Source organism: Manis pentadactyla, chromosome 6 (assembly GCF_030020395.1).
Source record: "Manis pentadactyla isolate mManPen7 chromosome 6, mManPen7.hap1, whole genome shotgun sequence".
NCBI classification, from domain to species: domain Eukaryota; kingdom Metazoa; phylum Chordata; class Mammalia; order Pholidota; family Manidae; genus Manis; species Manis pentadactyla.
In genome coordinates, this window is record NC_080024.1 from 32,751,057 (window position 1) to 32,777,744 (window position 26,688).

The 26,688-nt window shown below is 36.4% G+C and overlaps 2 protein-coding genes across 10 annotated transcripts in view; one reads left to right on the forward strand and one right to left on the reverse strand.

The window, feature by feature from the left end:
- Positions 1 to 26,688, forward strand: part of RAPH1 (Ras association (RalGDS/AF-6) and pleckstrin homology domains 1) — a 113,294-nt gene that overhangs the window by 27,346 nt on the left and 59,260 nt on the right. For 7 of the 9 annotated variants that reach the window (XR_005033159.2, XM_036928012.2, XM_036928011.2 and 4 more), the window contains 4 exons: positions 12,039 to 12,158; positions 15,602 to 15,707; positions 16,476 to 16,978; positions 26,320 to 26,400. Coding sequence is in view for 8 of the 9 variants with exons in the window: in XM_036928012.2 (XP_036783907.2) it covers positions 12,039 to 12,158; positions 15,602 to 15,707; positions 16,476 to 16,978; positions 26,320 to 26,400 (810 nt within the window). In the remaining variant the exon portion in view is untranslated. The remainder of the gene's footprint in view (positions 1 to 12,038; positions 12,159 to 15,601; positions 15,708 to 16,475; positions 16,979 to 26,319; positions 26,401 to 26,688) is intronic. The other 2 variants (XM_036928014.2, XM_036928015.2) reach the window with 1 other exon arrangement.
- Positions 19,189 to 26,688, reverse strand: part of ABI2 (abl interactor 2) — a 163,373-nt gene continuing 155,873 nt past the window's right edge. The window contains exon 12 of the mRNA XM_057503670.1: positions 19,189 to 19,934. Coding sequence (XP_057359653.1) covers positions 19,840 to 19,934 — 95 coding nt within the window. The 3' untranslated portion in view covers positions 19,189 to 19,839. The remainder of the gene's footprint in view (positions 19,935 to 26,688) is intronic.

Sequence of the window (26,688 nt, forward strand, 5' to 3'; positions counted from 1 at the left end):
ACTTTTACAAAATAATTATTTTTTAGTTATTCAAGTGACAGAAAGAGTTCAGTAATAAAAAAGGCACCCTGGCTATGTACCATGTATTTTTCTTGCCACTCTCTAAGTATGTGACTTGTGTAAGTTGTATTTCCTCTCAGGACTTCAATTCCCCTGTCTGTAACTATCTCTACTTACTATCATTAGTTGGCTTCTAATGGTCTTTCCCTTCTCTAATAACTCATACAGGTACCATGTCCTCAGACTAAAATACCATTTCTCCTTCTACCCACTTCATGTCTATGTTTAAGAATCCAGTTGCCTTCTGGGAAAAAAGTGGGCTTTATTTCAAGGTCTTGTATGACCCGGTCCTTCCTTAGTCCTTCACTTTTAAATCTCTCTTCCTTCTTGTTTTATTTGAGTCAATCTCATAACAGCCTCACAAACACAGACTTTCTCCTTTGCTCTTTGTAATTTACCCTACCTGAAATACATTTATTTAAATTCTTAAACCAGCTTTCTTGATAAAGATCACCAATCCATCTCACAGTGAGGAAACTGAATAGTAAACCAAAATATCCCTGAAGAGGAAGATTAATAGGGAAAATACACTTGAATAATTAACTTCATGGAAAATTTAGTGGGAATGATATTGTTTCATGCCAAGGCATACTAAATGGATAGTTTTGTTAAGTATAGTGAAGCTTACTATATATATTACAAGCTTTAACCTATAGTAATTCAAGCACAATTATTCACTGTTACCTGTGAAATGAAACCAACCAGCATATAAGCAATTTCTGTTTTTCACAATATTATTTCTATTTTTAATTTCTCTATTTCTATTTTTACTACATGAATAAATGTAAATTAGTTAAAAATATTAAACCATTATTAGCTGTAATATATTATTTTTCTGTAATAAACATGATTTTGAAATAAAATTCAGGCTAACTAAACTCATTAGGTGAATCCTAATTCTTCCTCATTTTTTTCTAGTCGGGTGTTTTCTAAATCTCTAAATCTATCTTCAAAACAGAATCCACACCCTCCTTCCCCTGGGCCTGCTCCAGGAACAGCAGGCAGAACAATGGCTGGAGGGGAGAGTGGGAAGATGGGTCAGAGGTCCCTGAAGCCAGGATCACTCGCGACCTTCTTTTAAGTTTTTTTATTAAAGTATCGTTGATATAAAATCTTATGTTGGTTTCAAATATACAACATAGTGGTTCAACAGTTAACCCGTATTATTAAATCCTCACCCCCTCTAGGGCAGTCACTGTCTATGAATGTAGTAAGATGTTGTAGAGTCATGAACTGTGTCCTCCATGTTGTACTACCATCCCTGTTACCAATCTACATTGTGATTATGAATTATTGTGCCCCTTTATCTCCTTATCCTCCCCACCACCTTCCCCAACCCCTCCCCCTTGGTAACCACTAGATCCTTCTCTGTGTCTTAGTCTACTGCTATTTTGTTCCTTCTGTTTTGCTTTGTTTTTATACTACACAAATAAGTGAAATCATTTGGTATTTGTCTTTCCCCGTCTGGCTTATTTCACTGAGCATAATACCCTCTAGATCCATCCATGTTGTTGCAAATAGGAGGATTTCTTTTCTTTTCTTTTTTTTAAAGTTTAAAATCTGTTTATTGCTTACAAACTGCAGTCCAGGGCCGTCTCTCTTTCCTGCTCTGGCAGAAGCAAAACCAGCCCCCTCCTTCCCTGATTGCCCATTGAAATGGAGATGAACTGCTCTCCACCCCTGAGGAATGCCTATTGATATGCAGATGCACTAAAGCCATACTTCTCTCCACCCCTGAGGATGCACTAAAGCCAAGAGAGATATTCTGGAAATATTACAATTTTACCCACAACACAATTGAATCATGTTTAGGTTTATACATCCATACCATCTTCAAGATACTAAACATTTCCATCCACACAAAGGTCCCCTCCTGTAGCTCTTTTTTTTTTTTTTTTTTTTTAATTTTATTTTGGTATCATTAATCTACAATTACATGAAGGACATTATGTTTACTAGGCTCCCCCCTTCACCAAGTTGCCCCCACATCCCCGTTCACAGTCGCTGTCCATCAACATAGTAAGATGCTGTAAAACCACTACTTGTCTTCTCTGTGTTGCACAGCCCTCCCCGTGCCCCCACACACACACTATACATGCTAATCGTAATGCCCCCTTTCTTTTTGTCCCACCCTTATCCCTCCCTTCCCACCCGTCCTCCCCAGTCCCTTTCCCTTTGGTAACTATTAGTCCATTCTTGGGTTCTGTGCTTCTGCTGCTGTTTTGTTCCTTCAGTTTTCTTTTGTTCTTATACTCCACATATGAGTGAAATCATTTGGTACTTGTCTTTCTCCGCCTGGCTTATTTCACTGAACATAATACCCTCTAGCTCCATCCATGTTGTTGCGAATGGTAGGATTTGTTTTTTTCTTATGGCTGAGTAATATTCCATTGTGTATATGTACCACATCTTCTTTATCCATTCATCTACTGATGGACATTTAGGTTGCTTCCATTTCTTGGCTACTGTAAATAGTGCTGGAATAAACATAGGGGTGCATCTGTCTTTTCCAAACTGGCCTGCTGCATTCTTGGGGTAAATTCCTAGAAGTGGAATTCCTGGGTCAAATGGTATTTCTATTTTGAGCATTTTGAGGAACCTCCATACTGCTTTCCACAATGGTTGAACTAATTTACATTCCCACCAGCAGTGTAGGAGGGTTCCCCTTTCTCCACAACCTCGCCAACATTTGTTGTTGTTTGTCTGTTGGATGGTAGCCATCCTTACTGGTGTGAGATGATATCTCATTGTGGTTTTAATTTGCATTTCTCTGATGACAAGCGATGTGGAGCATCTTTTCATGTGTCTGTTGGCCATCTGAATTTCTTCTTTAGAGAACTGTCTATTCAGCTCCTCTGCCCATTTTTTAATTGGGTTATTTGCTTTTTGTTTGTTGAGGTGTGGGAGCTCTTTATATATTTTGGGTGTCAACCCTTTATTGGATCTGTCATTTACGAATATATTCTCCCATACTGTAGGATACCTTTTTGTTCTATTGATGGTGTCCTTTGCTGTACAGAAGCTTTTCAGCTTGATATAGTCCCATTTGTTCATTTTTGCGTTTGTTTCCCTTGCCCGGGGAGATATGTTCAAGAAGAGGTCACTCATGTTTATGTCTAAGAGATTTTTGCCTATGTTTTTTTCTAAGAGTTTTATGGTTTCATGACTTACATTCAAGTCTTTGGTCCATTTCAAATTTACTTTTGTGTATGGTGTTAGACAGTAATCCAGTTTCATTCTCTTACATGTAGCTGTCCAGTTTTGCCAGCACCATCTGTTGAAAAGACTGTCATTTCCCCATTATATGTCCATGGCCCCTTTATCAAATATTAGTTGACCATATATGTTTGGGTTAATGTTTGGAGTCTCTATTCTGTTCCATTGGTCTGTGGCTCTGTTCTTGTGCCAGTACCAAATTGTCTTGATTACTGTGGCTTTATAGTAGAGCTTGAAGTTGGGGAATGAGATCCCCCCCCACTTTATTCTTCCTTCTCAGGATTGCTTTAGCTATTCAGGGTCTTTGGTGTTTCCATATGAATTTTTGAACTATTTGTTCCAGTTCATTGAAGAATGCTGTTGGTAGTTTGATAGGGATTGCATCGAATCTGTATATTGCTTTGGGTAGGATGGCTATTTTGACGATATTAATTCTTCCTAGCCAGGAGCATGGGATGAGTTTCCATTTGTTAGTGACCTCTTTAATTTCTCTTAAGAGTGTCTTGTAGTTTTCAGGGTATAGGTCTTTCACTTCCTTGGTTAGGTTTATTCCTAGGTGTTTTATTCTTTTTGATGCTATTGTGAATGGAATTGTCTTCCTGATTTCTCTTTCTATTAGTTTATTGTTAGTGTATAGGAAATCCACAGATTTCTGTGTGTTAATTTTGTAACCTGCAACTTTGCTGAATTCCGATATTAGCTCTAGTAGTTTCAGAGTTGAGTCTTTAGGGTTTTTTATGTACAATATCTCGTCATCTGCAAATAGTGACAGTTTAACTTCTTTACCAATCTGGATTCCTTGTATTTTTTGTTTTGTCTAATTGCCGTGACTAGGACCTCCAGTACTATGTTGAATAACAGTGGGGATAGTGGGCATCCTTGTCTTGTTCCCGATCGCAAAGGAAAAGTTTTCAGCTTCTCGCTGTTCAGTATGATGTTGGCTGTGGGTTTATCATATATGGCGTTTATTATGTTGAGGTACTTGCCCTCTATACCCATTTTGTTGAGAGTTTTTATCATGAATGGATGTTGAATTTTATTGAATGCTTTTTCTGCATCTATGGAGATGATCATGTGGTTTTTGTCTTTCTTTTTGTTGATGTGGTGGATGATGTTGATGGACTTTCGAATGTTGTACCATCCTTGCATCCCTGGGATGAATCCCACTTGGTCATGGTGTATGATCCTTTTGATGTATTTTTGAATTCGGTTTGCTAATATTTTGTTGAGTATTTTTGCATCTACGTTCATCAGGGATATTGGTCTGTAGTTTTCTTTTTTGGTGGGGTCTTTGCCTGGTTTTGGTATTAGGGTGATGTTGGCTTCATAGAATGAGTTTGGGAGTATTCCCTCCACTTCTATTTTTTGGAAAACTTTAAGGAGAATGGGTATTATGTCTTCCCTGTATGTCTGATAAAATTCCGAGGTAAATCCATCTGGCCCGGGGATTTTGTTCTTTGGTAGTTTTTTGATCACCGCTTCAATTTCATGGCTGGTAATTGGTCTGTTTAGATTTTCTGTTTCTTTCTGGGTCAGTCTTGGAAGGTTCTATTTTTCTAGGAAGTTGTCCATTTCTCCTAGGTTTCCCAGCTTGTTAGCATATAGGTTTTCACAGTACTCTCTAATAATTCTTTGTATTTCTGTGGGGTCCGTCGTGATTTTTCCTTTCTCGTTTCTGATTCTGTTGATTTGTGTTGACTCTCTTTTCCTCTTAATAAGTCTGGCTAGAGGCTTATCTATTTTGTTTATTTTCTCGAAGAACGAGCTCTTGTTTTCATTGATTTTTGCTATTGTTTTATTCTTCTCAATTTTATTGATTTCTTCTCTGATCTTTATTATGTCCCTCCTTCTGCTGACCTTAGGCCTCATTTGTTCTTCTTTTTCTAATTTCGATAATTGTGACATTAGACCATTCATTTGGGATTGTTCTTCCTTCTTTAAATATGCCTGGATCGCTATATACTTTCCTCTTAAGACTGCTGTTGCTGTATCCCACAGTAGTTGGGGCTTTGTGTTGTTGTTGTCGTTTGTTTCCATATATTGCTGGATCTCCATTGTAATTTGGTCATTGATCCATTGATTATTTAGGAGCATGTTGTTAAGCCTCCATGTGTTTGTGAGCCTTTTTGCTTTCTTTGTACAATTTATTTCTAGTTGTATGCCTTTGTGGTCTGAAAAGTTGGTTGGTAGGATTTCAATCTTTTGGAATTTACGGAGGCTGTTTTTGTGTCCTAGTATGTGGTCTATTCTGGAGAATGTTCCATGTGCACTTGAGAAGAATGTGTATCCTGTTGCTTTTCGATGTAGAGTTCTGTAGATGTCTATTAGGTCCATCTGTTCTAGTGTGTTGTTCAGTGCCTCTGTGTCCTTACTTATTTTCTGTCTGGTGGATCTGTCCTTGGAGTGAGTGGTGTGTTGAAGTCTCCCAGAATGAATGCATTGCATTCTATTTCCTCCTTTAATTCTGTTAGTATTTGTTTCACATATGTTGGTGCTCCTGTATTGGGTGCATATATATTTATAATGGTTATATCCTCTCGTTGGACTGAGCCCTTTATCATTATGTAATGTCCTTCTTTATCTTTTGTTACTTTCTTTATTTTGAAGTCTATTTTGTCTGATACTAGTATGGAACACCTGCTTTTTTCTCTCTGTTGTTTGCATGAAATATCTTTTTCCATCCCTTGACTTTTAATCTGTGCATGTCTTTGGGTTTGAGGTGAGCCTCTTGTAAGCAGCATATGGATGGGTCTTGCTTTTTTATCCATTCTGTTACTGTGTGTCTTTTGAGTGGTGCATTCAGTCCTTTTACATTTAGGGTGATTATTGAAAGGTATGTACTTATTGCCATTGCAGGCTTTAAGTTTGTGGTTACCAAAGGTTCAAGGTTAGTTTCTTTACTATTTTACTGTCTAACTTAACTCGCTTATTGAGCTATTATAAACATGGTCTGATGACTCTTTATTTCTCTCCCTTCTTATTCCTTCTCCTCCCTTCTTCATATGTTGGGTGTTTTGTTCTGTGCTATTTTTAGGAGTGCTGTCATCTAGAGCAGTCCCTGTATGACCCCCTGTAGAGGTGGTTTGTGGGAGGCAAATTCCCTCAATTTTTGCTTGTCTGGGAATTGTTTAATCCCTCCTTCATATTTAAATGATAATCGTGCTGGATACAGTATTCTTGGTTCGAGGCCCTTCTGTTTCATTGCATTAAGTATATCATGCCATTCTCTTCTGGTCTGTAAGGTTTCTGTTGGGTAGTCTGATGATAGCCTGATGGGTTTTCCTTTGTAGGTGACCTTTTATTTCTCTCTGGCTGCCTTTAATACTTTGTCCTTGTCTTTGATATTTGCCATTTTAATTATTATGTGTCTTGGTGTTGCCCTCCTTGGATCCCTTGTCATGGGAGTTCTGTGTACCTCTGTGGTCTGAGAGGCCATTTCCTCCCCTAGTTTGGGGAAGTTTTCAGCAATTATTTCTTCAAAGACACTTTCTGTCCCTTTTTCTCTCTTCTTCTTCTTCTGGTACCCCTATAATGTGGATATTGTTCCGTTTCGATTGGTCACACAGTTCTCTTAAAATTATTTCATTCCTGGAGATCCTTTTATCTCTCTCTGCATCAGCTTTTCTGCGTTCCTGTTCTCTGTTTTCTAGTCCATTAATGGTCTCTTGCATCTCGTCCATTCTGTTTTGAAGTCCTTCCAGAGCTTGTTTTATTACTGTATTCTCCCTCCTTAGTTCTTGCATATTTCTCTGCAAGTCCATCAGCATGGTTATGACTTTTGTTTTGAATTCTTTTTCAGGAAGACTGGTTAAATCTATCTCTCCAGGTTCCTTCTCAGGGGAAGATGTAGAAGATGTCGAAGCTGTCTGGGTTAGTCTTGTCTGGATCACATTTTTTTTTGCCTTTTCATGTTGATAGGTGCAGTGGAGTGCTATTGAGGCATCTATCAGCTGGGAGAGTCAAGCCTCTTTCCACTTGGCTCCTGGCCTTTCTTTACTGGGACAACTGCGACCCCTAGTGGCTTGTGTTGGGCAATTGCGTGTATACTGGGTCTTTGTATCTTGCCTGGCCAGTATGGAGGAAGCTCCCTTGCTGAGGGTGTGGCCAGCCTCAGGCTGCTGCTCTGCTATGGCGGGGCCCCAGAGGGATAATGTACGGGGGGCTGTTTGGCTGTTTATCTCCCTGAGGGGTCTCAGAGCTGTTGCCAAGGGGGTTAGTGCGCCCAGAGTTCCCTGGAATTTCCAGCTGCTGGACTGTGACCTGGGATGATTCCGTCCAGCAGTGGGGTCCCTGTCCCTTTAAGACTTTCAAAAAGCACTCGCTTTTCTTTGTCACAGGGGCGCCGGCTTCGGGACCCGCTCACAGGTCCTACTGTCCTGCTTCCCTAGTTTCCAGCACCCCACACATGCACTGTGTCTGTGCTCTGGTGCGGATGGCTAGGGCTGGGTGTTTAGCAGTCCTGGGCTCCCTCTCCCTCCCCGCTCCAACTCCTCTCCTCCCGCCGGGAGCTGGGGTGAGGGGCCTCGGGTCCCACCTGGCCGGGGCTTGTATCTTACCCCTTTCACCAGGCGCTGGGCTCTTGCACGTGTGGATGTAGTCTGGCTGTTGTCCTGTGTCTTCTGGTCTCTCTTTTAGGATTAGTTGTATTTGTTGTATTTTCAAAAATATATATGTTTTTGGGAGGAGATTCCCACTGTCCTACTCACACCACCATCTTGGCTCTGCCCTGGATTTCTTTTCTTTTTATGGCTGAAAAATATTCCATTGTGTTTATGAACCAGCTCTTCTTTATTCATTCATCTATTGATGGACACATAGGTTGCTTCCATCTCTTGTCTATTGCAAGTAGTGCAGTGATAAACATAGGGGTGCCTATGTCTTTTCGAATCAGGGATCTTGTTTTCTTCGGGTAAATTCCACTCAGAGCCTTCTTGATATGCCAACAACTTTGAATTTTTTTCTATATAGTCTACACTTTGGGGAGTAAACCTTTTCATTTGTGGTAGCATACTTTTATTCTTTGAGGACATAGTTTCACTCAGATGTAGTAGAGCAGGGGATTTAAATAAACTTTAATATATTCCCCCCATAGTACCTAATAGTCACAGAGTAATTTAATAATATTTGTTCTAGTATGTGTTACAGTTTCCTTGGGCCTGTTTCCACATCACTAAGGAAAATCATCACAGTAAGAGTTATCCAGTTTAGTCCAAATTATTTTGAAGTTTATAAATTCTATTTTATTTCCCTTAATTTTTCTCCCTTTTGTTTGAAGGGACAGTTGACTGTTATATTATTTTATTTGCATTTTCTGCTGTCATCATTTCCAGTAGGGGCATTTATGTCAGAAAAATTCAGGTTTAGAATTGTGAGTTAATTGGAGATATGATTGATACATAACAAAGAATGGACCTTAGATTTGCTAACTACAAGAAAAAAAACTCTCAGTGCTCCTCATTTCATGTATGTAGTAAACAGAAGTGATACTGTATTGGGGCTAAGAGAATAAGGGTCAAGATTAGCTTCTAGGGAATGGAGAGTACTGTTTTATAGTATAGATCCTTTAAGAAATGCTATAGAACCTAAATTTGTATTGGAAAAGTCTCTGAATAAGTGTTACATAAGTGATAAAAGTCAAATAGTTTCTTCAAATTTCCATTTATTTTATGAGACCATTGCTGTTCCCTAGCCATATTTTCCTCTACTAGAGTCTGTAATAGTTTGGATAAAGACAAAACAATTAGTGAAAATATTTAAAGAAATTTTAAAAATCCAAATAATTACTGGGTTTGAATATAAGGAAAAAACTCACAAAACCCACTAAACTTTGATGGAATTTATAGTTCTGTTTGTCTCTGTGATAATTTTAAATACTTATTAGTTTTGAACTATTTTGTGTTTGCTCTATAAAATTATATTCCTGTTGTTTCATTTTTTCCAGTATAGAATCTTCCTTATGGGCAATTACAGTGTATACTCAGAAGGAAAGTGCAGGTGTATGTATCCTTATCTCAAAGCAGAATTCTTTTTTAGAATATTTTAGCTTCTGGGTTATTCCAGTGTGTTTAGTTTTGAAGATTAAGGAGGAAGAGGAAGTTGACTGTTATGTTGCCTGTTCTGTTGTTGGCTGTCCTTAGGAAGATAGGTATTACTACTCCTAGATGTTCTCAAACTAGCAACTCTAATTTGACTAAGTCACCAAATCAGATGAGGTTTCTCTTTGCACTAACATTTTATGTTTTTCATGTGTAGTTAACTTAATGAAGTATCGTATTAGGTTTCTTTTGAGATCTGTAAATAATTGAGTAATGAATGAAAGTCTTAGAAATAGTATTAATTATACATGAATTATAAAAACCAGGTCTCTTTAAGAGCCAAATTTCTGAATTAGAGAATCTTTTGATCCATTTTCCCATTGTCAAGGTAGAATGCCCTGATTTATACCTGCTTAAAATAGTGAAATTAAGAACTGAGATTTATCAGTTTCTACTAGAGATATTGATAAGCTGTGATGCTTTGCAGTATTAAGCTTTAAAAAATTATTTCCCTTAAGTGATTAAATGGGATATGATCTGATTTTCAACATTGTTAGGATTAAGTTCATTTTGATTTTGCAACCTTGTATGACTCTTTCTGCAAAATTTTTAATAGTAAAATCAGGTTAAAATTTAACTTTATGGAAGAAATTCAGATGGCCAACAGACACATGAAAAAATGCTCCACATCACTAATCATCAGGGAAATGCAAATTAAAACCACAATGAGATATCACCTCACACCAGTAAGGATGGCCAGCATTGAAAAGACTAAGAACAACAAATGCTGGCGAGGATGCAGAGAAAGGAGAACCCTCCTACACTGCTGGTGGGAATGTAAGCTAGTTCAACCATTGTGGAAAGCATTATGGAGGTTCCTAAAAAAACTAAAAATAGAAATACTATTTGACCTGGGAATCCCACTCCTTGGAATTTACCCAAAGAATACAACTTCTCAGACTCAAAAAGACATATGCACCCCTATGTTTATCGCAGCACTATTTACAATAGCCAAGATATGGAAGCAACCTAAGTGTCCATCAGTAGATGAATGGATAAAGAAGAGGTGGTACATATACACAATGGAATACTATACTATTCAGCCATAAGAAAACAAATCCTACCATTTGCAACAACATGGATGGAGCTGGAGGATATTATGCTCAGTGAAAGAAGCCAGGTGGAGAAAAACAAGTGCCAAATGATTTCCCTCATTTGTGGAGTATAACAACGAAGCAAAACTGAAGAAACAAAATAGCAGCAGACTTAGAGACTCCAAGAAGGGACTAGAGGTTACCAAAGGGGAGGGGTGTGGGAGGGCAGGTTGGGAGGGAGGGAAATCGGGATTGAGGGTAGTATGTTCAGTACACATGGTGTGGGGGGTCACGGGGAAAACAGTGTAGCACAGAGAAGGCAAACAGTGAATTTATGGCATCTTCCTACACTGATGGACAGCGACTGCACTGGTGTATGGGTGGGAACTTGATAATATAGGTAAATGTAGTAACCACATTGTTTTTTCATGTGAAACCTTCATAAGAGTATATATTAACAATACCTTAATAAAGAAAAATTTAACTTTATGGCACCTCATCAGATAATTAGATTCCTTATGTATCTCATAACCATATTTTCAGGATCACAGAGGTAATTTTCTTGATTACTGTTTTGGAAGTGTAAGATGCATACAAATTCTTACTCAAGAATAAAGATATCTTTAATTGAGGAATTATTTAAATAAAGTGATGGGTTATATTCCACATATTGCTTAGATCCACAACAAAATTTGTTTTTCAGAAATATGAATCAAGTGCATGAAATGTACAATGACGATATTCATTGTGTCCCTGGGAACTTAATAGGTATTACTCCAAGTTGAAGGAAAAGAATTTGTGGTCAGTTTAACTTGGAATATGTTGGTTTAAACAAAGCTAAAGCTTTACTGAAGATTTCTCAGAGCTTTTTAATATTAAATATTTTATATTTCAATATAATCAGATTAATCTTTTAAAACTTTAAGTATCTGTTGGGTCATTGATCTTACTTTGCGTAATCTTTTCCTCCCTTCACAAAATAATATGCAAGTTCCAAGTCAGGTATCATTTATTAATGGGAAGAAGGAAAATCTCTCTTCTTTCAAGGGACTTATACTTGAAAAGTCACCACATATAGGTAATTTTATATATTAATTTAAAGGTTTCAATTCTTGTTTAATGTTTTCTACTTCAAATCTAGTTCCTTAGATTTTGTAGGAACTGATAGGGAAGTAAGGTAAAGACAAATGGGGTAGAGTGAGGAGTAGGGGTTGGGATGGGGAAAAGGAGGAGGAGCTAACTCAATAGGTTAAACTACATTAATATATTTGTTTTGTCTTTCCTCTGAAATGCTTATTGGACTAAGGTTTTGCAAGACATAAAAAGATTTTTACAGAGTAAGTAAATTCGTAACTTGCTGCATTAAAATCTTCTGAAGTTGTTTCTCTGTGGTATTTGGGTGTTACAGGATCTACCAGTGGCAAGAACTGTACTACTGTAATATACTCTAATTAATGGGAGTGCTCTGCAATTTAAAAATTATTGTTACTTGTGATTCTGGTCATAATCATTCTACAGTTTCCTACAGTTCATTCTACAGTTTCCTAAAAATTTGAGACTTCATTGCTGACTTCTACTCACATGTCAAGTTCAACCTTTTATTATTCATTCTACACAAATGTCTGTATTTCAGATGGAGCAGCTCTCAGATGAAGAAATTGACCATGGTGCTGAGGAAGATAGTGACAAGGAAGATCAGGACTTGGACAAAATGTTTGGAGCCTGGCTGGGGGAGCTGGACAAACTAACTCAGGTTAGAAACAGTGCTTGAAAAACTAGATGATTTTAAGTCATCAGTATGTGCTAAAAGTTTACTATGTAAGCATAAGGATGGAGATATAGGTTGCATTTTTAAATACTTCTGTAAAGGACAAATGCCCAAAACATTAACAAGTAAATGAGTCACTCTGGAACACAAGGTATTATCTTCTATGGGTATTTTAAAGAGTTAAAAAAAATCTTGTGACAGAGGTTCTTTTCATCTAGAGGGAGTCTTCAAAATCTGTTTCTTAAGCTGAGATTGCTAACTAAAATTTTAAAGCCTAAAATTTAAATTCTATTCCATAGCTTAGTAAATATGAATACACTTTACAACACAAATAATATTCTCACATACAAATATTTTCTATTACATGATTCCAGAATACTGACAAAACTTCATTTCCAGCTGCATTTTAAAACAGTGACAAAACTTTTTCATTTTGTTTATTGGATCTTGGGTTTTTAAAAACAAATGACCTTAACCTCTAAACCAGTTCACTTTTCAGAATCAAAGGATATATACTATTACTACACTAGTTAATACATTATAGTCAATATATGAAGATGATTATGTTTATTAAAGCAACTTTAACTTTATGCAGTGAGAACATTAGGATAAAACTTATTTTCATTCATTCTTAAGTAATATTTCTAGCAAGAACTTTTGTGTAAAATTGCTGAAGTATGAATAAGAAGCCTTAATTTGTAGAAAAGTAGTGGTAAGGTGTAGACTTAAGATACTAGTTTGTTTCTCTATCTCTTTCTATAACAGTCTGGAATTGAAACTGATAAACTCTTCAAGTAATTCTTGCTAGAGCATTCTGAAAAACAGCCACGTTTGTGATCATAATCTGTTAATGGTACATTTTGAGGGGAATGCATTTATTCCTACTGGTATATCGCCAATCACCAATCAGGAGAAATAACATTATTTGTGAGAAAGTTCCTTTCTTATATGTGTAGTTACCAAATCATTCAGTTTTAATTCTGAATTTTTTGAAAAGGTGATTTTGACATAAAGATTATAACTAGGCTATACAGTTCTATGCTGAGGAGGAAAAGGAAAGAGGAAGAAAGTAGAGGAAACAGAAAAAGATAACATGTGAAGGAAAGTATGTGAGGGCCAGCTGACATGTTTGGGGTTTCCTTGACTATGTAGTTTTATAGTCCATACTTGGGAAGGGGACCAAGAAGAGAAAAGACAGCTAGATGGCAGTGCAGCATTCTAGACGTAGGTAGTGACCCCATGTTTCTCCACTGCAGATGGCATTTCTACCAGTTTCGTACTCTATTTTCTTCCCTTTATTTAAAATTCCCTCACATATGAATGTGAAGAGCTACTCACCAAAATAAGTTGTCTCCTAACTTAGTGCTGTGACTGTTCTTTTTATTATTTAAATATGTCTTTAGGGAGGAAACAGTTTAAAACTGTTGAGTAAGGTGGCTCACTGCTAACAGATTGCTTATCAACACTTCAGAGATTTTTCAAAAAGTATTTTACTTGGTAAGTTAATGACGAAAGCCTTAAGTTTCTTGTTTGTTTCGTTATTTTAGTTCACTACAAAGGGTTATCTGTGCATCTACATCACATATACAATGTTAATGGAATTTTCAACTTTATATTAAAATCAGGTTTAAGTTTCAGGTGTTTGGTGAATCTTCTGAAATTGTAAAATTCTGTGTGTATTTGTATTTTTAAAAATCTTTTCATTAAAAAATTTTATTGAAATACAGTTGATACATAATATTATATTGGTTTCAGATGTACAACTAGTGATTCTGCCGTTATATACATTACTGAATGCCCACCACAATAAGTGTAGTTATCATCTTTCACCATAGAAAATATTACAATATTATTGGCTATATTCCCTATGCTGTACTTCCATCCCTGTGACTAATTTATTTATAATTTGAATTTTGTACCTCTTTATCCCCTTCACCTATTTCACCCAATCCCTCACCCACCTTTCCTGTGGTAACCAATAGTCTGTTCTCTGTGTTAATGAGTCTATTTCTGTTTTGTTTTATTTTTTAGATTCTGCATATAAGTGAAATCACATGGTATTTGTCTTTGACTTATTTTACTTAGCCTAATACCTTTAGGTCTATCCATGTTGTTGCAAATGGCAAGATTTCATCCTTTTTTATGGCTCAATAATAATTCCATTCATATATGTTTGTGTGCACTTGCATTTTCTGTAAGAAAGTTCATAGCTTTTAACAAATTCTCAATGTAACTCCCTCCTCCCCCACAAAAGGTTAAAAACCACCTGGTAGATCACCAATTTCTTGGCATCAAGGAGTATTTCTTACTTGTTGCCCCAACATCATGGACACAGCAGATAATTATAAGTGTCTGCTTATTTGAAATAGCAGTATGTCCTCAATTATACTCAAGTTATTTTACAGAAAACATCTACCTGCTATTTCTCATTTCTGTAGAGGGAAGGAGCAATAGGGCTTAAATTGCAGCAGAAGAATTAGGTTTGACATTAAAGGAGAATTTCCTGACTGCTTTGTGAAACTTTGCAATAAAGCCTTGAATGGTTGTGGATCTCCTTAAAGTGATAGCTTTAAAAACTGGGTGGGCACTATCTGAAAGGATTTGTTTTATCATGAAAAAATGAATAAAGAAGACAGCAGTCTAATGCTATGATTCTACAAATAGACTAAGTGCAAATTTACTTAGACACTAAAAAACTACTGACCCTTTCCCTGAATTTCTCTGTTGTAAACATCTTATTTTCCTCATTGTAGAAAGGTTAGAGAGAGAAAGTGTCATTTTAAAAAGCAGTGAGATAACTTACAAGACACCCTACCCTGAAATTCAGTACAGTTCTAGACTTATACAGGCATTATCACAGCTGTGTTATAGTTTGCCCTCACCTTGATAGAGCTTTAGAAGAACAAGGATATTCCACCATTGTTTGAAGTTATAGCCTCTTTTTGTTAAGATCTTGGGTCTCACTGATTCTGAGTCCAGAATTGTACCTTATCTTCAGGGCACTTAATGCCAAGAATGAGGCTGTGCTGGACCAAAAACAAATCCCTTGGAGGAAAGAAATAACACTTCCTGCATCATTCCTTTCTGTTTCTTATCTTACCAAGCCCATATTCATACTTAGCTTATTTTATAGTGAATTTATGTAAAATGAGCTCAGTCACTATACTCAATGTATTTAAAAAGATATTTTCTCCAAACTGTGACAGCCTCAAGAGCCTTAGGTAAGCATAGATCTAAATATTGGAAAAACTTTAACCAAAATTATGTGAAAACCAATTACACTTTTCCTTAAGTCTATTCCTTAAAAGAACTTCAGTTTTATTAACTGTCATATGATAGTTCACTTAATCATAAAACAAAGTTTATTCTTCTTTTTATATAACTGAAGCCCAAATTTAACATGGCTTACTAAACTTTCTTTTTTAAAGAGTTTGGATTCTGACAAGCCCATGGAACCAGTGAAAAGATCTCCTCTTCGCCAGGAAACAAACATGGCCAATTTTTCTTATCGCTTCTCCATATACAACTTGAATGGTAAGATATAATTGGAAATAAAATATAAAATGTGGAAGCAATACAGCTACAATTCCAAAGAGCTCAATATAAAGATATTATACATTAACTTGACTGAGTTCTTATATTTCTTGATTTGTGCATTTTATTACTACTCCACATGAGCACAGAAAAAAACAAAGTGAAACATAAATAAAAGTTTTCAAGTTGTTATTAATAACTGACAAAGTACATACTCAGGTAGAATCCCACAACAAATGTAATTGCATTGTATTGTTATTGGAATAAAGTCTACTGAAATTTTAGTATTCAACCTCTATGGCCTTTATTTTAATGTTTCCTACTAGTCAACTTTATAGTATTTGGAATTGATGTTCCAATCTGCAGTTTTTTAGACCTTACATTTCTCTTTGTATAACCTTAGCTCTTTAGGCATTAATATCTCTACTAAGGTACTTATCATATCAACAACTTAGAGCTTCTGGTAAAAAGTTTTATGTGGGACGTGGTTAAAACCATGGAACAGTATACAGTTTTGCATTATTTTTTGTCTTTCAACTGATAATTTTCTTCATGATTACTACAGTCCTAAAAGATGAACTATCTGCTTCTAAAAATATCTCTTGGAATTTAAAACAAAAAACTGTTAGGAATACTGTTACTGAGTAGGCTTGAGACCCAACAGGATGAACTTCTTTGCTTCCTCTGCATTCATTTACTAATTTATAAATAGAATGTATAAATTCTGATGTAGAGTTCTGGAAACATCATGCATGTTGTTCATTGCAGAAGCTCTAAATCAGGGAGAAACTGTGGATCTGGATGCCCTGATGGCCGACCTTTGCTCAATAGAGCAGGAACTCAGCAGTATTGGTGCAGGAAATAGTAAGCATCAAATCACAGAGACAAAAGCCACCCAGAGATTACCTGCCAGCCGACATACATCAAAACATGGCACTTTGAAAGGATTGTCTTCTTCATCAAATAGGATAACTAAACCATCACATGCCAACTACTCCCTGGATGACATCACTGCACAATTAGAGCAGGCCTCCTTGAGCATGGATGAGGCTGCTCAGCAGTCTGTACTAGATACTAAGCCTTTAGTAACAAATCAGCACAGAAGAACGGCATCAGCAGGCACAGTGAGTGACGCTGACGCACGCTCTGTTAGTAACTCCTCTCGTTCCAGCATCACCTCTGCAGCCTCCAGCATGGACTCTTTGGATATTGATAAAGTAACACGCCCTCAGGAACTGGATTTGACACATCAAGGGCAGCCAATTACTGAGGTAGGTAGATGGAATTTTCTTCCTCATATTTTAGTATTAAAATAAGGAAATTATATTTTTAGAAGTAGTTTTAATAAACTTTTTTTTCTACATTTAAAATTAGTCAAGGGTACCTCTGAGTTAAGTTTTAAAATCAGACTGCAGAAGAAATATACTACGAGATAAGGCAGTATCACAAAAATAGTTAAAAAGATACTTAGTTTTCTTCATTTTTGTTCTTGTGATTATTTGAAGTCCTTAAATTAATCAGTTGTTTCACATGATTAAAAACACTTGAAATGTGATTTGTTTGATGAATTTTGCAAAGCTATTGTAGGTTAAGCTGATAATAATTGCTTTTTAGTGTATGTTTATTATATAATAACAGCTTACAATAAAGACTCATATCCTCATTGTAGTCTTGCAAGATTCCAGTTTTCAGGGTTACTTCATTTTATTATTGAAGAGTCGGTTTGATATAGTAGAAAGAGCCACCGGAATCACTTAAAATCAGAAAACTTGGTTCCAGGTGTTTTCTTTGCTGCTCACTACCCATAGAATATTAAATGAATTATTCAACCTGCATGAACATCAATTACTCATAAGTAAAATGGAGTTAGTAGTACATGGTCTACCTTCCACATATGGTGGTTGAGAGAATCAAAAGTGATACATGAACAGATTTTTAAAGAATGAAGTTTTTTCTAGATGTGATGGGGTGAGGGTAATGAATGGATTTGTGATAAATTTAGCAAAAGCTGGATTTGGTGAAGGTGATTCTTTATTTAGATTTTTCATCAAGGAGGAGGAGGCGGTTTTGTTATAGGAAGCAAGAAAGAAGAAAATCTGTGGGGGCAAAATAAAGCCAGCCTTCCATTCAGTTTGTGTTTATAATGTTCTCTAATACAGGGTAGAATAATCTATTTAATGAATAATCAATACTAAGATAAAATCTTACAAAACATTGCTTAAGGAATTGCAGAGAAATTTAAAATTTATACCTATTACTGGACATTATTGAGTTTTTTTCTCCTATTTGTTTAATTAATTAGGTTAATTTCCATCAGTCCATAACTGTTTGTACTCACCCATAGTTCTGAGTACTGTGGAGGACAAAAGAACCCTAAATCATGATGGTTTAGAGATAAAGTTCATTTTTATTGCTTGTAGAGAAAGAAAATTATACCATCTAAAGAATAAACTTCTTTAAAATGAAATTTATCAAACTGGTATATTGTCTATAGAGAACTTGAAAATTGATTTCTACCTTGTGATATGTAGGGGTTATATTTAGCACCAGCCACTTAGCATATATCATTTATGTCTTTTAGATTTACCTGTTGAGATATGAGAGTGTTTTTAAGGATGTGCTTTCTTGATTATTCTGTGTTTTGTACATTGGTATCCCTTCTTTCCAATCTGATTATTTTGAGTTGTATCAAGATACATTAGGAAAGGTTATGAACTAAGCATTAAGGATCTTGTGTGTGTGTGTGTGTATTGTTTCCATCTGTAAAATACACTCACTATAAAAATTCAAACAATAAAAGAGCCAATAAAGTACATTTTGCTTTCTCTAGAATTAATCATTGTCTTTAAAGATAGATTTCTGTTGTATGTTTATCACTATTTTAACTCCATACTTACCCCCAGTTGATTAAATCTCTGACTCAGTTTAAACAAAATGAGAGTTCTATTAATTTCATCTTCTTAAAATTACTTTCTGTTTTTCATAGTCTTTACTCTAGAATCATTCCTCAGTCTTTTCTCTCAGGTGGGTGAGCTTCTCCAGAGAAGACTCTTCCAGTCCTCTCAGTGGAAGGCATGTGCTTGACTGTCAGAGCTTTGGCAACCCATCTGGGGAAGGCAGCTTGTGAAGCGGGGTGGTCCTCAGTGTTCAGCATGTGAACTTCCATCTAACCCTTGTAGGTCAGGGTTTCTGTCATCAGCACCAGCACTACTGACATTTGAGCTGGATGGTCTTTGTTCTGGTGAGCTATCCTGTGCACTGTAGGGCTGTTAGCAGCATCCCTGGCCCCTACCCACTGGTGCCAGTAGTACACACACCTTCTCCTATTGTGACAACTAGAAATGTCTCCATGTATAGCTACATGTTCCCTGTAAGGCAAAATTGCCCCCAATTGAGAATCACTGTTTTAAGGAGAAAGAGCTAATAATAGGTCTGAGCCCTTTTTTTTTGTGGGAAATTATCTTAGGTTTTCCTTCCTGCATTCTTTTACTAGCAACTTGATTAATAAATAAAGAACATTTCCAGGTTAATATTATTCACTGTAAATTGACCCCTGTTGGGTGAGTGCATAAGGACCAGGAAGACTGAATGAACTATGAAAGCCTGTGAAAAGACCCAGACCTTCACTTCCTTGTGTGCTGTGTTTAACTCTTATAAGTGAGCAAGAGTGTATCCCTTAAGAGGCCCTGAAACCACACTCATTGCTATAACAATGTACCGCTGGTTCCCGTGAGGCATGAAGTTTCTCTAAGCTAGGGTGATTTCTCTACTTAACCACATGATCTCTTTCTTTACCATGGTGGATCTAAAAAAGACCCCTGGTGGGCTGTAGAGATCCCTTCTGAAGATAGCATACCTCATCCTAGCATGCTGTCTTTGTTTTTCTGCAGAACTAAGTGAACCTGGTGCCAATATATGGTCTGTTGGGTCCCGTGAGTCAACATCAGTCTGAACCTGAGAGCACTGGTGCTGTGCGAGAAAAGGAGGGATCTGGGATTTAACCAATTTCTTAAAGATGCTTTCAACCAGTGCTCCTGCTTTGAGGCCTACCTTTACTTCTGCTGCTTCTGGAAAGTTTCAAGGTCACATAATGTCAGTTGGGGTGCTTCTCTGCTTTTCTCCAGTGCTGGCATCACTTGGAGCTTTTCTTGGGCCTGCTGAGTTGGTTACCACTCAGGCATGTGCTTTCTAGCTTCCAAAATTTTGTCATGTCTTTTGTGAGTTTGTCTTTAAAAACAAAAACAAAACCCATTATCTTTGTTTTTGTGGGATATGGAGAAGGAGTGGAGCTACCTCATTGACTGTTCCTTCACAGTCTCCTCTTCATGTCTATGGTTTCTTGACCCTGGAGTGCCCCAAAGTATAATCCTCAGACTGCTTTTCTAGCTGTATCAGCTCCTTTTATGATGGTATGCACTGACATCCCCCAAATTTTAATAACCTATCTTATTTATTTAAGACACACTCCCCCAACACACACATATTTTAATCCCTCTTAAACAATGGTTTGGGATGTATTTTGTCCCACAGTAGACATTCAGCAATGTTTGGAGTCATTTTTCGTTGTCAATGATAGAAGGATGCTACTGTCACACCTAGTTGGGTGGAGGCCAAGGGTGCTTCTAAAATCCTACCATACACAGGACTGCCCCCAGAACAAAGAATTATCTGACCCCAAAGAGTACCAAGGTTGAGAAGTCATGTTCTAAAGTTAGGTGTCATCTGTCACTATCAGCAAGGTGGCAATTATTTTATGTTGTGTAAAGCCTTCTGTTGACAGATTCTGCTAAAGAAAGTACCAGCATTAATTTCATGCTGGATTCAGGAAATACAAGTATCTTTAGCCAGCATCTCTCCCCTGAACTCCAGGATCACACATCCCATCTCTAATCAATATCTCTATTTGGATATCTACTCTGTAGCTCAAATTTAACTGGTCTAAAACTAAATCCCTGACTTTTTCTCCCAAAATTACTCCTCCCACAGTCTCCATCTCAGTTAATGTCTATTCAGTCCTTCCAGTTAGCTCATCAAGCAAAATCCTTGAGTCTTTATCTACTTTTCTTTTCCCTTCCACCTCCTTTCCAATCCAGCAGCAAATTCTGTTGCCTTTACCTTCAGAATATATCCAGAATCTGACCTCTTCTCACCACCTTCACTGCCACCAAGCCACCATTATATTGATGTAGATTTTTAAAATAAGCTTCCTAACTGTTCTTGGTGTGTACACCTTCCCCTTAAAGGGCTGTCATTCATACAGCAGCCAGAGTGGGAGCTTACCCTCCTCTTTTCAAGCTCAAAGGCTGTGTGTCTAACTCAGTACAAAGCCAGAATCCCTACAATGGCCTGCAGGGCTTTAGTGGGTCTGCTTTCCCATTACCTTTGTCCCTGTTTCCCTTTCTTCCCTCCCTCCGTCACTGTGCCAGCCATCCTGCCTCCTAGCTGTTCTTCGCCAGAAGTCAGAGACCACCAGGAGCTTTTTTACTTGTCACCTTGCCTGGATGACCTTCCTCTTCATAGACCTCTTACTGCATTGGGGATTTGCTCAAATGTTGCTTTCTCAGTGAGGCCTTCTTCCATCATTTTAAAATTAAACACCTCTGCTATCCTATGATTATTTTTTATCTCCCTTTTCTACTTTGTATTTCTCTTTATCACCATTTAACATATTATATATTTTACATTTTTATTTTGCTAATCTCTCTCCTCCCACTTGAATATGAGCTCCATGAGAGGGTTTGTTTGTTTGTTTGTTTTGATTTCTGGTGTATCCTCAGCACCTAGAACATTATTTGGCTCATAAAAAGCACCTCAGATATTTGAATGGACAAATATATGCATGTGTTTAGTCCATCTTTGCCTGGAAGTCTGCAACTCTCACGTTACCGGCGTTTCTTTTCTTTCAAGCTGGTGGAGGGAGTATCACAAATTAAGCAACATATGAAAGAAAACTCTAAAGCTTCTATAAAAGAAGCTTTTCTTTTATAATTAGTTTCTTTAGAGACAGTACTTATACCTAACTGTTTTAAAGAAACCCAGGGCAGAGTAGTTATTTTCAGCTAAAGTTTAGTTTTTTAGAAAAATAAATTTGAGTTAGGTACTATTTCATCTTGGGGACATGAGTAGTTAAACTGCCCATCTAAAAATAGTAGTGTGGCTTATTTTTCTGCCTCCTTGCACTACATTTGCCTCCAAATTTTTATCAAAATCTTAAAAATAAAGTGAAGTTGTTTGTTAAAAATGATTATTTCCTGAATGTTAAAGAATGTTTTAGTATAAAAATACTTCCCATGGATAAATATAAAAATGATTTGTGGAATAATTTTAGGCAGTATTCCTATGAAATCCATCAATGATGTTCATTTGCTAAGTTTTTAAAATTAGAATTCATTGTAGTTGAAGTAAATTCTCATAAGGACTCTGTATCTTAACCAGTGTGAAGTAAATGTTACAGCTGATGTACTGGCATCACTGTGATACTCTTATTCACATTAACTGATAAAACAATACTTTTCGATAAGAGCTGTTTGCAAATTAAATGATAAATGCATATCATAAATTTTCTGTAATTAAGAGTTTCCTGATAAAAGTTTAATGCCAGAATATACCTTTATATTTATTTTTTGGTGGGACTTAAACTTTAATGATTTCTCTGAATTTGGAATTTTATACATGAAAATGTATTTTTAAAATGGAAATTCACTTAAAAGCAATTACTGTAGCTTATGGCAGATTCAGAAGGTTTGCTGAATCTTAATACTTGATGATTGTATTATAAATATTATGATAGGATAGTATCTGAGCTGCTAAAACTTTTGAATGTTGTCATTGTTTTCCTCATATGTATAGGGTTTTCATGATTACACTGTTACAACTTGTGATGTGCAACACATCATATCATAGCTTCAGTGCAATTCTGTCACTTCCTTTACTGTCCAAAACTATTTCAGGAATATATGTGTGCAGAAATCTTGAGATATTAGAAAGAAAACAGCAGTTAAGTTTATTGTAGCATGGCAGGGAAGAGGGGGGAACGCACTGGCATGAAGTCCTGAATTGTTCTTAGCAAACAATCTTTTGCTCTGAAGTATTGACTGGATAGCAGCCCAGGACTTTCTGAAACTGAAAAGGCCCACATATATAAAAGATTGGGGTTATTAACTGATTTCTCAATTTTTGAAGCTATAGTTCTCTTAAAATTCTAATGGCTATATTGCTACATCTCACTGAAATGTATTCATAGGTACCAAGTTGGTGTTTTAATTCCATTTTCATTGGCCTGGTGAGGTTGATAGCAGAAATAAGTATCATATGAAATAAGACCTGAAGATGTGGTGAAAGCCAGGGGAAAGTCTAGTTCTCACTCCCAAACACTTCTTAAATATACTACCCCAATCAACACTGGCATACAGGCCCTAATTCTTCTTGTGTGTATTTCTTAGAAATCTATGCAGTTTTTCTTCTCTAAAGAAGAAAAAAACATCTTTATTTGGCTTTAGGTCTGTTTTGTTTTTCTCTGTTTTGTGTTGTGGAGGACTGGTAAGGACCATTTTGGAATAAGAAGATAAATATACTCATCCATTTTTTAAATTAATAGGGACTGTAAAATACAAAAGAAATAGGTTTAAAAGCTTTCAAACATTTACTGGCTATATAAGGGCCAGTAAAAGGAGGAGAATGAAGAGAAGAGAGGGGAAAATAGAAAATAAGAGCAGCTACTATATTGAGTGCTTATTCTGTGTTGGGCATTGTGCTTTACATGTCTTAACACACTTTACATGTCTTAATACTGAGACTGCACAATGCTTGTGAATAGATACCATTACCTCTCTTACAATGGAAGGAACTGAGGCAGAGAGTGACCAAATAACTTTCCCAAGGATTTGAACCCAGAAAGAGCCTAATTGTCCTAAGCAGTACCATACTGTTTCATCACAGAGTTGAGGGAGAATCAAGACATGGCTAGACTGGCCAATGCTCTCAGATTCAGACCTAGAGACAGAATTACACAGGCAGGAGAAAAAAGGAAGAGATTTATGCAGTAACATCCCCATCTTGTGGTCTTTTAGTACATTCCTGAATATATAGATAAAATTTAACACTCTAAACTAGCTCTAATGTAAATTAATTGAGGCTTACATGAAATTCAAAGGAGGACGGGTGGTTTCCCACTCTTATAATAGTAATATTATTATCATTCATTTAATTTTTCTAACAACCTTTGGAGATAAATGTTATTATTGCTCCATTTTACACATGAGGAAACAGGTTAAATAATAACCCAGAGTAGTCACATTGCCAGTAAATAGCTAAGCTGAGGCTGGAATCCAGGCACTTCAGCCCCAGGGTCTGCATTCTTAACCATCATGCTATGCTTATTTTTAATATTTGTGAAAAGTGTGCATGCATGTCAATAAAAAATGAATGTAGATCTGTTTTATTGAAACAATAATGAGTATTCACAAATCTCCACTTCTTTTTTCCAGTAGAAATCAATGTTGTAATCTTTTTTTTCCAGTTAGTTATCAAGAGGAAGTATTTTATTTTATATCCACAACTTTGGTACAAGGCCATTTCTTGATTATGATTTGGCTCAAAACTTTAGATCAGTGCTTTCTTTACTTGCCCCAAAAAATTAGGGCTCATACATGGCACTTTGTTTTAACAGAGTCAAGAAAGTAATGATCCATAACTTTCTTTGCAGAGATTTGTGGAGAGTTTTTGAGAGGTTGATGGATAATTTGATAGCTTTATAACAAATGAAAGTTTTTGGAAATAAGACTATTTAGAGCAAAATTTATGAAGAAAACTGACCCTCAAATTCATTTTTCTAATTGTTTTGAGCACAGCTTTTAGATTTATAAAAGTATTTATGAAGAGTAGGTAAAAATTAGATTTGGAGGAGAGAAATATTTTTAGTAGAAAAATATTTAATAATTCTTGAAATGGAACCTAATTTCATTAAATAAACTGTTTATATCATTTGATAATCCCTTTGCATCTTTACTAATGAAACAACATTTAATGTTTGCATATTTACTATTTTGTATTGTTTTTGTCACTTCCCATACATGTATTTATTTTTGGTAAGGATGTGTTGGATTTTAGTGATTATAAGGTTCCATCGTACTGTTTAACGTAGTACATAGACAGTCATCTCTCCTTGAACACTTTAGATTGAGATTTTTTTAATTACCCGATATTTGGAAATATGATGGGAGCTTGTGTGAGACTGAGTCTAGAGAGAATAGATTTCTTAAAACTTCTTATTTTGAAATAATGTCAGACTTACAAAAACTTGAAAAAATAGTGCAAAAAACTCATGAAACTCATTACTCTGACTAATTTTTAAAATTTTACCTCACTTAGTTATTCTCCTTGTATTTGCATTTTTTTCCTGAACCATTTGAGAGTTGGTTGTATTTATCATACCCCTTTAACCTTTAGTACTTTAGTCTTTATTTCCTGAGAATGAGGATACTGGTAATACAGGTTTGATAGGCCTTCCATTGATGGTAGTGGTTGGCACAGTGCTATAGAATGTGTCTGATGAAAAAATGTAGAGGGAAAAGCAGAAAGCCTCGATTTGGCTAAGCATGTGACAAGAAGGCCAAGAAGAAATAGTTATTCCTACACTGCATAAATATTTGAGCACCTAGGCACTGAGCTGGGCTGTAAGGGATAAAACTGAACATGGTACACAATGTCTTTAAGAGGTTGTAATCTACTATTTCAGGACAACCAAAAAAGCAATAGCAGTACAGTGAGGTGAGGACTATGACAGGAAAGACAGAAAACCTTGATTAGAAGGTCATTGATGACTTTGGGAATTAGCTATAACTCAAAAGATGAAAATTTTGAAGAAAAATGATGGATGTTGAATTGCAGGGAATTAGGGCTAAGTGGAAGAGCTACACCATAGTGGAATTCAGGAAGTTTGGCAGTGAAAAGGGGAAAATAATAGTTTGACAAGAGGAGGGTACCCAGAAGAATTGAATATTTTTCTGTCCTACCCACAGCCAATAAACTGGACTAGTTGAGTATCAGAAACCGAGATATTAGAGAGGAAACGAGTGGGCTGTATGACATGCTTAGCTATGGAAGGGGGAAAAAGCGATATTTATTTATATAGAATTAGAAGGATGAGAAGAGGGCTATAGTTATAGGATACATCTTATTGGAGATCCACATGGTAGATGGATGTGATATGAGGTCATGACAAGGTGAAAGGGTGAAACTAAAAGCTTGAAGAACTTGGAAAACTGTTCAGAACACACTTAGAGGGAGGGAGTGATTTAGGGAGTAAGGAGAAGAGATTAAGAGTACTGCCAGGTACAGACAAGGCCCAATCAAAAGTCCAGAAGCATGAGTTGGTATTGGACATGGTGTTTTTGCAGTTCTTCCATAGAGCTCTGTCTAGAAGAGGGTTGGGATCATCTGGTTCTTATCTTTTTTATTTTTGCATAATACAATGGAGGGTGCATGCAACTTTTCATTATTACTATTTTGTTTTAACAATTCATTTCAGTGGTCTTTCTCTCTTCCTGCATGATAATGAGAACTGCCCTTTTCCACCTTCTTTACCTATCATTTTCTTCCTGCATTTTCACAGCATGCTATTTCTCTGAGATGTCCCAGCAAGCAGGCCAAGCGTCATATTGACCTCACAGAAGAACAGGCTGATCTGACACCTGTAAGTTCTGTAAACATGTCTGTGGGACTGCTTAAATCAATGAAGAGGAACACATTCTTTAGAATTTCTAATGATGAAACCTTGTCATGTACCTCCATTTTTCTATTAAATATTAAACCATGCTTAAAAACAAATGAACAACTCTATGATACGGTGCCATTGAATATTAATACTCATGGTAAGATTATGTAGGTGGTAGCATATCTGATACAGAAAAATTTTGCTTTGGAATCTGAAGCCACATGTTTTCTTTTTTATTCTGAAGCTAAGGGCTTTTGTAAATTCCTT